Here is a 14497-nt window from a genome sequence, read left to right as displayed (position 1 = left end):
TTTTTTTAAGTGTTTAGAAAACTAAAAATATACCTTATTCTGACTATTTCTTTTTGTCTTAACAGAACAAAAACGCCGCAAAATTGATACTCACCCTTCTCCGTCGCATTCCTCCACAGTAAAGGTTAGTATAGCCTGAGGAAGGCAGCGTCCATGTTAGGCTGACCTGTTTGGAATACCAGTGTCCTGACTTCCTTCAAGTCTTATGCCAAGCATTCACTGGAGCCACTGGAGGTTTTATATTGCATTAGAAAATGAATTTTTCTATATTGGTGGACTGATTTTTTTTTCCTATTATTTTTATTATAAAAATGTTCAAACTTCAAGGACTTGGCACTAATTTTGTAGTGTTTCAAAGTGCAAGAGAAATTTTACCCAGAAGTGCCTCAGCTGCTTTACGCAGTCTTTTTTGGAGTGCAATGGTAGCTACAAGCAAACAAATCTTTTCAGCAGAATGAAGCCTATTTTTCAGCATATTGAAGAATATATAGCACTGAAGACTTCCTGGATGATACAGGATAAACAAGTTACCTCTGAATTCAAGCTTCTTGATGAGCATCATACCGATATGTGCCTTCTAAGAAGGAGTCTTGAAAGGAGTTCCATTTTAAAGTCTCCTTGGTGATCAGTTCTCCTGTAGTTGTGTATATTCAGTGAGCATGCAGCTTCTGTTGTATCTTCCCTTGGAGGTTTGTTTATACCCTTATTGGGTTCCCAACAAGTTGAACCTTCCGTTACGATAAAAGCAGATGTGGCATCCAATCCTACCACCCAGCAAAGAGAAACCCCAGGCATTCAACTGCAGCACAAAATCGTGGGTGTAGCCTTCTTGAAGACTCAGGGTAGCCATTCCTTGCTCCACATTTAATTTTAATTCTAAAGTCATCTAATTTCATGGAATCTTTGAATTTGCAGTACGTTGAACTTTTTAAAAACTGTAAGTTACTAATTCTTCATGAAAGCACTGTGGTGGAATATTGTAGTTGATTTCTTTTTCTTTCTTTTTCTTTTAATGCTTTTTTTTTGTGTGTGTAGGAGGTGTGAGATTCACCATGATAGGCACTTTGCAAAAAAAAAAAAAAAAGTGATTAATCTTATATATTTTGTTTTCTGGTTAATGCAATGCCACTGAGTTTTCCAGCTAAGATTTAAAAAATATGTATATTTATATTAGAGTTAAAAGTAAAGTAAAATGTGAAACCTCCCAATTAAAGAAGAACTATAAAAAATATAAGGCAATGTTCTTCCACAGTGACCTCCAGTATTTTAAATTTTTTGTGGAGAAAAAAATGTTTTGCTTTCTTAAATCTCTTAAGTTATCTATAGCTTAAGTAGAGAGAGATGAAAAGTGTGGCATTAACATTTATTTTAAAATTCTGAACAGGGAATGATGTTTATTTCTTACATTGAGTACTTTTAATTTAGTTTTTTAACATTACAATTCCATTACATGGTTTTGTTTTTGTTTTTATTGTTGATATTCATATTGATGATGACATCATGAAATTTATCCTCACAAGAAGTAGCTGGTTTATTTCCAGGTTACAGCCATACTTCCCAAAGTTCCTCTGGGTTCTGAGAACTATGCCAGCTCACCTGTCATCTCCATTCATTTTCTACAGGACAGTCTCATCGAACTCAAGGAATCTTCAGCAAAGGTTTGAGTCTTTTAAAATCATCATGCCTAAGTAAACCAAATGTTCTTTACTTATTTTACTTAATAGATGCCCTCACCCTAGTACATTCAGTAAGCTGAGATCAGTGGGAAAAAGTACTCTGCTTACATTGAATAACCTTCAAAAATATTAAATGTTAAAACTGAAAAAACAGATGACAATGGTCCCTTTTAATGCGATTGTTACAAAATATATGTAATGTACCAACATTTCTATCATCTCTCCTTCCTTGCTGTGCTATACATTCTCCTTTTATGCTTCAAAATCTGGAAGTAAGTTTAACATTCAGGGAAGAGGTTATTGGTTTGTTTTGGGTTTATTTAATTTTTCAAAACAAATCTGCCAGGCTTTCTGACTGTTTTAGACAACCCAAAATACCAAAAAATAAATTCAGTGCATTCACATATCTGTTTTAAAAATGGACCTCATCTCAGTCCGTAAAAATTCTTTATGTATCCTTTGCTGAGGTACCTTTCTGGTAGTTGTAGCACAATATCAGAAGATACAGTTAATGTGAAATAATCATTCCCATGGAGGGGAATACTCAGTGGTTGTGTTTACATGTCAGTATTAATTCTTATCTGTTATTCTACTTTCTTGAGTATTCTAAAAATAGCGTGCAGTTTGTGTATCTTATTACAGAGTTTATTACAGTATTATAGTTGAGTTGTCCATTGTTCATGTTGTTTTGTCTTTGTTATAAAATGTGGTCCTTCAAATTTTCTACTTTGCCTCCTCTTACAAGCTACAAGCAAATGAAATCTGCTTAGCAGAATGGAGCCTATTTTTCAGCATAAATATTGCTTACCATAATTAAAATAGAACTCTGCTGAGCATGATTTCTTTACTGGTGGACCAAATGAAATTTTGAAACAGAGCCAGCTGACATTACTAACTGCTTTTAGATGTGTAGATTTATGATGAAATGTCTGTGGGTATTAGGTAAATAAGCACTAATTTTTAACAGTTTATATTAGTCAGTGTACCTGCATCCTAAAATTGTAGCATTGTTTTTAGAATATACTGTATTAATCAAAAGTCTCAGCTATACTGGGATAACTTCCATTTACTTTTATTTTTTTCTGATTTGAATGGATGTTTTATTTGAAGTAGATATTGGGATTATTCTGAAATATGCTACTGAAGTACAAGCCAAAATAACATATTAGACACATCAGCTTAATATTATTTTTGAAAATTCTAAACATTCAACATGTTTTTGTTTTTTGGTGTTAGCCATAATGTCACAATACTAATGAGAATTTTCAGTACCTAGTAGGAGTTATAAAAATGTTGATATCAGGTTGGAATTATATACTACTGTTTTTTATTACATGGGATCATTATTTAAAATGATGTTCCTATTTAGGTTAGTTTTGGAAAGCTTTATTTATATTTCAATTTTGAAATCTATAGAACCTTCATTTAAAGTAAACTTTTTATTGGCTAACTTAAATATATATTGCAATATAGTAGGTTTTTAAAACCGGTTTTTATTTGTTTGTGTTAGTCTTAACCATCAGTGGGTTGTGTGGGCTATTTCAAATTAATGGGCTAACAGTGTTAACTTGTGAATATTTATTTACTGAAATACTTTGAAGCATTTTGTAACCTGCTGTTTAATTGGATTTTCTAATCGATGATGGTTCCTCACATTTGTGAAAAGGCCTTTTGAAATATGTACTGTCTCATTGCATGCTCATAACAGTGCTGTGAGGTAGACATGGCAGGTGGATAATGTCTTTTTGACAAATGAGAGACCGAAAGTTCTTTAGCTTTCCTAGTTAACACCTTGTTAGTATCAAAACATGAACTAAAATTGAGATTCATTGATTCCTAGCACCACTCATTTCAACAATAGTTGAAAGGGTTTTTGTAACTCCTTTAGTGTGTTTGCCTTGGTTTTTAAAAATTAATAGCGATTCAAGTCAATCTCTCACATCCCCCCTTTTTAAAAGTGGTGTTTTGTGGGCATTTAGAATTTAATAGATTTATTCCACATGCAACCAGAAAAAATTGAAAATGGCATATACATATGCTTCTAAAAATTATGTGACTCCTACTACTTTTCAGATCCTTAGTATTTAGCATAGTACCTGGCAGTAAGATTAGGTATTCAATAAATATTTGAAATAATCCCTTAAGTCTTTGTACTTTGGTAAAGCATGCAAAGTACTAGTTTGCATAGTAACTGGTGTTGCATTTTTATGTATCTAGAAAGTTTAATAGCATATGAATGCCTTAGAAAAAAATTTCACTGGACTTTGAGTGATCTCCAAAATTGATTATCTATAGCCTCACTGTTTCTGGGGTAGCGTTTTCTAGAGGGTTTGGAAGATTCGCATCTGTTTTCATAATTATCTTATCACTTGTACATATAAAATTCTCTCCCTGCTTTAGTTTGACTTTTTAGTTGTGCTTTGTATAATTCTCTTTATTATTTATTTGCTATTTTTACTTTCTAATTCGTGGTAAAAGCAATACACGGATTTAGCTTTTCAAATGAGATTAGCTAAAAGAAGAAAAAATCTGGCTTAGTATCCAAATCTTTTCTGTCAGTTCACTCTTTGCCCTTAGTTTCCAAATAGTGTATTTCTCGTTTTGATCAATTGGGTTTTGATGTAGCAATTTTAAATGCCAGCTACATTTGATAAAGAAAATGTTAAAAAAGTACTTGTTCTAGTAATCAACCTCTCTGTAATTTAAGAGGGCATCAGTAACCACCTCAAGACAGAATTTAGCTTTTAATTTGTTTACCATCTTAAAATGAGGATTTACAACCAAACCCAAGCTTAAAAGTGAGACTCTCTTTATATAATTTGGTGAAGCTTTAATAAAATCAATGGAGCAATGTTTTCTAAAGCAGATTTTGAAAATCAGTCAAATTCTTTTTTGGACCTTAATGATCCCAATGTCAAAAATAAAAGCCAGTCAAGAACAAAACCCAGCAATGCTACGTGCAAATTCATTTAATGAATCCTTAATTTTATTTGGCAAACTTGAGTACTCACTGTGTGTACAAGGTACCAGGAAGTATGTAAAAGTAGAAAGGCACCTTAGCTCTCCTACCATACTGGAAACTATGTTACAGACAAAAATGTGTGACATGAAGTTAGTAGGGAGCACCCGTCATGAAAAAGGTAAATATAAAATAATGGAAAGTGAGTTGCAGGGTTGAGGGATGGTTGAATGCTAATGACTTTCAGCCATCTTTGAAGGTTAAGTAGGATTGCAGGAAGTTAAGATAAAAACAAACAACCATTCTAGTAATGAGAACTGCTGGAAAGGACAGATGTTAGGGAGCAGTGATAGCCACAGCATAGAATGCATTGGGTTGCTATATGCATCTAATTCATTAGGCAATGAGAAACTGTATGTTTTATGCAAAAGATTATTATCCGAACTATTCTGAAGAAGGAATTGAATTGGGTACTGAACTAAGAATTTCTGATTGTGTATCAGTTGAGCTATGTGACTTCTTATGTCAAGAATGAAGTATTTGAACATTAATGCCAGAAGTAAGTTCTAGAAAAATTTCTTAATTTCTCGCATTACGAAAAGCAAGTAAGCCCAGTTCAAAACTTCATTATTAACAATGGTTGTGTGTGTGTGTGTATGGATTTATGATCACAAACCTTTTTTTTTTTTTTTTTTACTTTTATTGGCAAAAATTAATACTTAGAGAAGTCTTGAGTATTGCAGTAATATATGATTTCCTTTGTCTTAATCATAAATAATATTAAGATATGAATAAATCTCACAATTAGAAAAATTCTTGAAGTGTCATTTAAGACATAGCCAGCAAGAGCATCTTTTAGACAAGTACTTTTATGACTATTTATCATTCTCTTGCTCTTTGTTATTAATAAGCGTTTTGTCTGTTTTATTTCGTCAACTTTTAAACATTGAAATTTTAAAGAGTCTACTTCTGCATTCTATGGCAGTATTTCTGAGCCAACTGAATTGAAAGTGTTTGGTGTTAAAAAATAAGTGTTTAATTCTCAAACCGATGGTGGTCTTTTTTCATGTATTCCTTTGAATACCAAAGGATTTCTTCATGTAAAAATATTTGAGTTTTGACTCACTATTCTATTTGTTCCTAAGGTAAATCTAGCATTGTGTAGTTATGTAATGAGTTATATTCAGTGTTTTGCTGCATAATACTTTTAATGTTTTAAACATAGGCTTGTAGCACAGTTATAAATGCCATTAAGGTTAGGTACCTGATTATTTCCTGACTACTTCCTAAATATTTTATTTTACAGCATAGTTCCATATTTACAACTCACCTAAGAAGAGCTATCTCTCAATTATTTAGTTAGAATATCCTTGATGTTTGGCTGTTTTGCCTATAGCCCTTTTGGCAGAGAAAGAATAGGCAGAGGAGAATATTAATTCATTATTTTTTAGTCTTTTGAGTTGTTTAATCATCCTTAGCTGACTAGATGGTTTTCTGAGGTATTTAGAACCAGGAAGACAAATTTCACAGTTAATTGTGATTATTTTGATCGAAATTGGAATGCTTTCAGAAGTAGAGAACATGCAGCTTTTATATTTGTAAAAAAATAATTTAGGATAATCTTTGCATGGTTCATACCGAGGCAGAAAAGAATTAGTAGCAAAATCATGGCTAGGTTTTATTTTTATATTTTTGCCCGTTGTCATTATTGACTGCCTGTCAGTGGATGGTAAGACTATTTAAAATTTCCTTGATGGTGTAGAGATTTTTTTGTTTTTAACAGAGAAAGTCCAGTTACTATTTTTCATATATGGACTCTTGTAATGGTGGTTATAGGTCTTTACAATAGAGCTATAAGGAATCCTCTAGCTTGTGAATTTACTAATGAGTCTCAGTTGAGGCACAGATGAACTGGAGTTTAAATGGTAATTTTTATGAGGCCAAGAATTGCAACTTTGTATAATATGTGCCATGTCCTTTTATTTTACCTCTTATAATCCGGATAGCTGACCAGTTTTGACTCTGGGTATAATTCCCAATTGTGTTTCATTTAATAAACAAATGATGCCAATGCTGGAAAACTAATAATCTTCAGTAATATTGCCTTAATTTAACAGCTCTACATTAATCATACTCCTCCACCACTGTCCAAGAGTAAGGAGAGAGAAATGGACAAGAAAGATTTGGACAAGTCAAGGGAAAGATCCAGAGAAAGAGAGAAAAAAGATGAAAAGGACAGGAAAGAGCGGAAAAGGGTTTGTAATTTTTTTAAACTAGTTTGGAAAGCTCATTATCATGTATACCAGTGTGTATGTTGCCTTTTAAAAAATACTAGTTTGTTCCATAGTAGTCTGTTAGTTAATGATTTCATTGATATTTTTACCCTGAAGTCTTTGCATCTTCTACATTAATAAGGATCTTCAGCCTAGTAATCTCTACCAGCTCTGCTTGTCTTTCATGCCATTTTATCTAGTGTGTGATACTGCTGCAAATAATATCCTCCATTGCTAGTTATCTGTGCTCTTCTCATATAAAAATAATACTTTAAAACAAAACATAAGCCCTTGGTCAATGTAGTTCACAATTCTTGGTTCTAGGATCACTCAAACAATGACCGTGAAGTGCCACCGGACTTAACCAAGAGACGTAAAGAAGAAAATGGAACAAGTAGGTAGACTTATTAATATCTTTGAAGCTATCATCAAAGTGAATTGGAAAAGGCTTTCATGACTTTCTTTTGTAATTTTAGTGGGGGTTTCAAAACATAAAAGTGAAAGTCCATGTGAATCTCCTTATCCAAATGAAAAAGATAAGGAAAAAAATAAGTCAAAATCTTCAGGCAAAGAAAAAGGCAGTGATTCATTTAAATCTGAGAAGATGGATAAAATCTCCTCCGGTGGCAAAAAGGTAAATTAGGAAAATAAAGGAATAATATGCTTTATCTTAAAAAAAAAATCAACTCTGAAAATTTAGCAAATATTGAATTTTTTTCCTGGTCATATAGTCTTTTGTTCATTATTTAGGGGTGGAAAGAAGAGGTATTGAGGGAGGGCAGGTTATCTATTTGGGGAATTTGAGTCAGTTCATTCCCGGATTACTAGGAGGGTAGAGCTAATATACTTCTGAGATTCCTTTCCCCTCTCCATTCCACTCCCACCTACTTCTGTTGATTGAGTTTCAGCTGTTCTTTGCCTTTTCTTTTTTCTCCACCAACTCTTTGCTTTTAGTTTCTTTTTATTCCTGAAATTAAAATATGGTCACATGTATTCTTTCTGACCATCATAGTGTCATAAAGTCTTGATTGTGATTTGAAACATTTTTGCAACATTTTCTCCTAATAAACTGATTTGTTTGAAACTTGTATTTGATTTAAAAATTAAATATAAGGTACATTCTCTTATGTATTAATGGTTGATATTTAAAATGAATATCATGCATCTGTCATAAAGTAATAAGCCATTACTACAGTATAAATTGTTTACAAAACATTGTTATATATATTGAAAATATATGCCATATATTCATAGTTTATAAAACCACCTTTAGAAAATTATATGAACATTTTAATTCTATGCTTTAAAAGATAGACTGTTCTTTTATGTGTTTTTTAATTGAGGTAAAATTCAAATAACATAAAATTAACCATTTTAAAGGTGTACATTTAAGTGACATTGAGTATATTTACAATGTTGTGTAATCGTCTCTATGTAGTTCCAAAACATTTTTATCACCTCCAAGAGAAAACTCTATATCCGTTTAAACAGTCACTCCCATTTCCCCTTCTCCTCAGCCTCTGGGAACGATAACTTTGTTTCTTTGTGGATTTACTTATTCCGAATATTTCATATAAATGAAATAGTACAATAATGTGGCCTTTTGTGTCTGATGTCTTAGCATAATGTTTTCGAAGTTCTTCCATGCTGTAGCATGCGTCATTTACTTCATTTCTTTTTATACCTAAGTAATATTTTATTATGTGAATATGCCATATTTATTTATCCATTTGCCAGTTGATGGACTTCTGAGTTGTTTGCACGTTTTGGCTATTGTGAATAGTGCTGCTGTGAACATTTTTGTGCGGCTATAAATATTTGTTCAAACACCTATTTTTAATCATCTTGGATATATGCCCAAGAATGGAATTTCTGGGTTATATGGTAATTCTATGTTTAACTTTTTGAGGAACGACCAAACTCTTTTCCACAGTGGCTGTACAGTTTACATTTCCACCAACAAAGTGTCAGCTTGCAAATTTCTCTATATCCTTGTCAACACTGGTTATTTTCTGTTTTTGTTTTTTTATTGTAGCCACTCCAGTAAATGTGAAGTGATATCTCATTGTGGTTTTGATTTGCATTTTCTTAATATCTAATGATGTTGACTGTCTTTTCATGTGCTTATTGGCCATTTCAAGAAATCTGTTGAGATGCTTTGACCATTTTTTATTTGGAGGGTTTGTGTTGCTCAGTTATAAGAGTTCTTCATATATTTTGGATACTAGATCTTTATGAGATATGTTATTTGCAAATATTTTCTCCAGTTCTGTCGGTTGTCTTTTCACTTTCTTGATAGTGTTCTTTGATGCACGAATGTTTTTACTTTTGGTGAAGTTCAGTGTATCTATTGTTTTCCTTTTGTTGCTTATGCTTTTGTTGTCATATTAAGTAAGTTTTTGAAGACAAATTATTGCTGGCGGTTGATGAAAAAGGGTTTTGAGCTGTCTTTTATATTTGATTTTCTCTTCCCCAGCTAATTCTACCATTTCTTATAGGAGTCTAGGCATGATAAAGAAAAGATAGAAAAGAAAGAGAAACGGGACAGTTCAGGAGGAAAGGAAGAGAAGAAACAATATCCTTTTCATCTTGATGTTTTCAGTCAGTATAATGGAAAGCTTTGATACTGGTCATGTTTACAGTTGTACCCTTGTAGTATGTGGTTTAAATACTTAAAGTCTAGTTTTGAAATGCTCTTTCCAGTTAACTCTCTCAAAATGCGTGAAATCTGGAAGTGAGATACTTGATGTTCTTGATTTTTAAAAATACCTCTGTGGTGACTGAGATGTTTTATGCCACTAAGGGATTTATAGTCTTTTGGGTTATATTATCACAGAGAGGAAGAAAGGGAACAGAGAGTCCCTAGGGCTGGAGACACTGGGAATAGAAGGGCAAAATGATGAGGCTGACAAGCAGAGCTGGTAGAGTTTGAGGCTACCAGGCTGGTCAGAGCCATTTCGGCCTGCAAGCTGAGGCGCTGTACTAAAAGGTGAGATGCTGTTCTTTCTGCCACTCCCAAAAGTTGTTTTCCCTTAATTTGTCATCTACTCATAAGTCCTCGGACAAGCACAGATAATGAAGACTTTCAATCAAGGTGAGTATTCTCTCACCACCTTTTCATTTAATGATAAAAACATAAAATGAAGTCTGATAATGTTGAAAAAACTAGATGCATTTTAAAAGCTACAAACACTTGATTTTTTTCACTTAAATATAACGACCAAGTCTTTGGGTATAGATGCAAAACAAGATTCAGAGTTATTTTTAGGCTGTTTTCATTTTAAACTTGCTGATTAGCCACACATTTTTTTTTTAAGCACCAAGATATATTTAAGAACATCTGGCTTTCTCTTCACTCATTCCCATCTTCTCTGGATAGTTAATTATGTGGCTAAAGTCCTTATAGCCTTGTAAATGTTGGTGATGATATCTGCGTTTTATAGGTGAAGAAACAGACTCTGAGAGGTTAAGTTGAAGAGGGTCATAGAGATATTAGCCAACAGAGCCAACACTCAAACCTTGGTCTTTCTATCCTTTAGTGTTCTCTCTTCCTTTTGCTTTCTCATGCTGATGTGTTATCCAAAGACTTTTTTTTGTGTGTGTGCCATTTTTTTCTGCCACTGCCCATGTTTTACAAAGCCAGAAAATATGGTTTGTGTTTTTAGTTAATGTGTAACTTTTTTTTTTTTAAGGTAATGCGCTTATGCTTTATGTGAGACTTAAAAAATGTTTTACCCATTTTAAATAGCGTTTCCATTATGGTGGGTGCAGTTTTCAGACCCTAATATTTCCTTTTTTGAGCACGTATGATAATCTGAATACTTTACTGTTACTGTTTGGTGATGCCTTAGTATTATTGAAGTACCTAGGACAATTTGCCCCCTATATGTAATGGTTCCAAACAGCTGTATTTTGAAGCTACTATCTCTGCTTTTTTTATGGCCATTTTCTTCCTTCCATGTTAGCCATCATTTCATATATTAACTATACTTGCTTGTATATACCTTCCCCTAATATTATTGGGTGCTTCTAATCTTTTACAAGACCAGATAGATAACCAAGGATATTTACCAGTGTTTAAATTATAAGCGAGAGATGTCTGAGAGCCAGCTCTGTATAAGGGTATGGATTTCCTCATCTTTATTTTGGCTGCAAAGCAGGGATTTGAGAGGTTGCCATATAGTCAACACCTGATGAATGGTGTGTTTTTCCTGCTTTTTCGGTGCTTGTTACGAAAGTAGGGCAAATAAGTTATTAAAGAACATTTAGAATTTAAAAGGAAATATTATTGCTAATTCTTCAATTCTAGCTGTTCCTACCCCCATTTCAACCTTGACAACTATCTTCTCTGATGAGCTATAAACTCTTAATCCTCATCTTAATGTTTCTTTTAACCTGGCATTTTGCTGTCACATGTGGTCTCCCTATTAAAAGAAAAACAAAAAGCTTACCTCTCCTATCTGCATTAGGAATTAGCCAGCCATTGTCACTGACAACTTTCACAGTGATTTTATATATCTCTCTTTACTCAGTACCTAAATATTATTATTTTGTATATGAAGGTTATGCTACAGTTTTGAGTTTTTCTTACATTGACCATGAATTTGTATTTTACCTCTCTTTATAATCTCTTAGGAGCAAAGGGATGACAAGACTGTCCAGGGTTAGATATGGTCTTACAGCAAAGCTTCTAGATTCAGATGTCCTTTTAAAAGTACATCTAGCTGGATGCCCATCCTGTTGAATTCCTCATTGACAGCTTTGTACAATACTTTCTTCTTGGATAGACTCTTAATTTTGTGAGACTCTGGTTGATGTTTCTTTGTTTCTTTCTTTCTTTTGAGACAAGGAAGTCTCGCTCTTTTGCCCAGGCTGGAGTGTAATGGCGCGATCTCGGCTCACTACAACCTCCGCCTTCCGGGTTTAAGACATTCTCCTGCCTCAGCCTCTCGAGTAGCTGGGATTATAGGCATGCAACACCATGCCTGGCCAATTTTTGTATTTTTAGTAGAGCTGGGGTTTCACCATGTTGGCCAGGCTGGTCTTGAACTCCTAACCTCAGGTGATCTGCCTGACTTGGCCTCCCAAAGTGCTGGGATTACAGGTATGAGCCACTGTGCTAGGCCATCTGGCTGATAGTTTTTTGTTTTGTTTTTGTTTGTTTGTTTGTTTTGAGACAGAGTCTTGCACTGTCGCCCAAGCTAGAGTGCAGTGGCACGATATCGGCCCACTACAGTCCCCGCCTCCTGGGTTCAAGCAATTCTCCTGCCTCAGCTTCCTGAGTAGCTGGAAATACAGGTGTGCAACACCACGCCCAGCTAATTGTTTTTGTATTTTTAGTAGAGATGGAGTTTCACCATGTTGGCCAGGAGGGTCTCGATCCCTTGACCTTGTGATCAGCCCGCCTTGGCCTCCCAAAGTGATGGAATTACATCCGTGAGCCACTGTGCCTGGCCTTTTTCTCTTTTTTTTTGAGATGGAGTTTTGCTCTGCCACCCAGGCTGGAGTGCAGTGGCGCAATCTCGGCTCACTACAACCTTTACCTCCCGGGTTCAAGTGATTCTCCTACCTCAGCCTCTCTAGTAGCTGGGACTATGTCCAGCTAATTTTTGTATGTTTTATAGAGACGGGGTTTTGCCATGTTGCCCAGGCTGGTCTCGAACTCCTGACCTCAGATGATCCTTGGCCTCCCAAAGTTCTGGCATTACAGGCATGAGCCACTGTGCCCGGCCAATAGTTTCTTTTAAAAAAATATATTGTAAATAGAGATGGGGTTTTAGCATGTTGCCCGGGCTGGTCTGAAACTCCTGGACTCAAGCCGTCTGCCTACCTTGGCCTCCCAATGTGCTGGGATTATAGGGATGAGCCACCATCCCTGGCTGATAGTTTCTTTTTCTGGCTGTTGACTGCCACTTTCTATTTGGATACATTCCAGGGTTGGTCAGGTCTTTTTTTCTTCCTTTTCTTTTAGAATGTTATCATTTCTGATTGGAACCATCTATTTACAGGCTACTTTGAAATCTGCTGCCCTCCCCCACTCACCTTTTAATTTGTTCTATAGAAAGGACAGCTCCTACATATGTCATATTTCCATGATTGAAAGATGTCATTACTTGTAAGATTTCATCATTGTTTTTAGGACAGTTATTTTTAGGCGGGTTGGTAGAAAAATGACACTGATTTGTAAGTGTCATCCTGATTTTCACAAATGTTAAAATAATCACATTAGAATTAAGATACAAGGCCAAGCATGGTTGCTCATGCCTGTAGTCCTAACATTAGGAGGCTGAGGCAGGAGGATTGCTTGAGGCCAGGAATTTGAGATCAGCCTGGGCAACATAGCAAGACCCCATTTCTAACAAAAAATATATATATGCAACTTAGCTAGGCATGGTAGTATGCACCTGTCGTCCCAGCTCCTTGGGAGTCTGAGGCAGGAGGATTTCCTGAGTGCAGGAGTTCAAGGCTGCAGTGAGCCATGATTATACCACTGCACTCCAGCATGGGTGACAGAGCAAGACTCTGTCTCTTAAGAAAACAATTAAGAAGATACTGTATATAAGTATGACCATAATTAAATTCCTTCCAGTCTTCTGTCATCTTCTGTTGTTTCCTATTTTTGGTCACAAACCTCTGTTCCTTGTATGCATCTTCTGTTGCCCTTAAAGTCCTTGTCCAAATTCGTCTTACTTCTCCTTGATTTAGTCTCTTGAAGATTACTAGTTCCTTTCCCTTTAACTTTTTCTTAATTCCTGATATAAAATTGTCCTCTGAGAACCACCCTTTGGCTTCTCAATTTTTATTTGATATATGTGATCCTCAACTCAGGGATGTTGAGTTCAGCAAACTTTTGGAAGTCCTTTTGTGAATCAAATGCTATGCTAAGCTGACATTTGCTCCCAGGCCTTGAGATGCTCAAATCTCCTTGTTTTTTATTAATTTGGATGTAGGGCTTTGATTTTAAAGAACATTAGTAGCTAGCACTACTTATAATCTGTAATTTAATCTACATTTCTATTCTAATCCTTCATTCCAAGAAGGCTACATATATTTTGCAGATCCATTCCTTCCAGTCTCACATGTTTAACCTAATTTTTATCCTCTAAATCCAAGGTTGCAAATTGTCAGCCCTTGGGCAGAATGTTTGGCTTGTTAAATGTACTTCCTTATTTTATTTTTCAGGCAGAGTCTCGCTCTGTTGCCCAGGCTGGAGTACAGTGGTGCAGTCTGGCTCACTGCAACCTCTGCTTCCCAGGTTCAAGCAATTCTCATGCCCTAGCCTCTCAGATAGCTGGGATTACACGCATGTGCCACCATGCCTGGCTAATTTTTTTGTATTTTCAGTAGAGATGATAGGGTTTTGCCATGTTGGCCAGGCTGGTCTCAAACTCCTGACCTCCAGTGACCCGCCCTCCTTGGCCTTCAGAAATGCTGGGATTATAGGTGTGAGCCACTGTGCCCGACCTCTTTTATTTTAATTTTTTGTAGAGATGAGATCTCACTATATTGCTCAGGCTGGTATTGAACTCATGGGCTCAAGTAATCCTCCTGCTTCTGCCTCTCAAAGTGGTGGGATTACAGATGTGAGC

General features: G+C 35.2%; 1 protein-coding gene across 6 annotated transcripts in view; it reads left to right on the top strand.

Moving 5' to 3' along the window:
* Positions 1 to 14497, top strand: part of THOC2 (THO complex 2) — a 129249-nt gene that overhangs the window by 109351 nt on the left and 5401 nt on the right. For 2 of the 6 annotated variants that reach the window (XM_037727488.1, XM_037727489.1), the window contains exons 32-38: positions 66 to 124; positions 1542 to 1658; positions 6753 to 6890; positions 7233 to 7302; positions 7385 to 7542; positions 9407 to 9483; positions 9963 to 10002. In XM_037727488.1, coding sequence (XP_037583416.1) covers positions 66 to 124; positions 1542 to 1658; positions 6753 to 6890; positions 7233 to 7302; positions 7385 to 7542; positions 9407 to 9483; positions 9963 to 9984 — 641 coding nt within the window. In that variant the 3' untranslated portion in view covers positions 9985 to 10002. Of the gene's footprint in view, positions 1 to 65; positions 125 to 1541; positions 1659 to 6752; positions 6891 to 7232; positions 7303 to 7384; positions 7543 to 9406; positions 9913 to 9956; positions 10003 to 14497 lie in introns of those variants that run through there. The other 4 variants (XM_017497529.2, XM_037727487.1, XM_017497532.2 and 1 more) reach the window with 3 other exon arrangements.

The sequence above is a fragment of the Cebus imitator genome, unplaced genomic scaffold, assembly GCF_001604975.1.
Source record: "Cebus imitator isolate Cc_AM_T3 unplaced genomic scaffold, Cebus_imitator-1.0 Scaffold232, whole genome shotgun sequence".
NCBI lineage: Eukaryota > Metazoa > Chordata > Mammalia > Primates > Cebidae > Cebus > Cebus imitator.
This window is presented reverse-complemented; position numbering and strand designations above follow the sequence as displayed.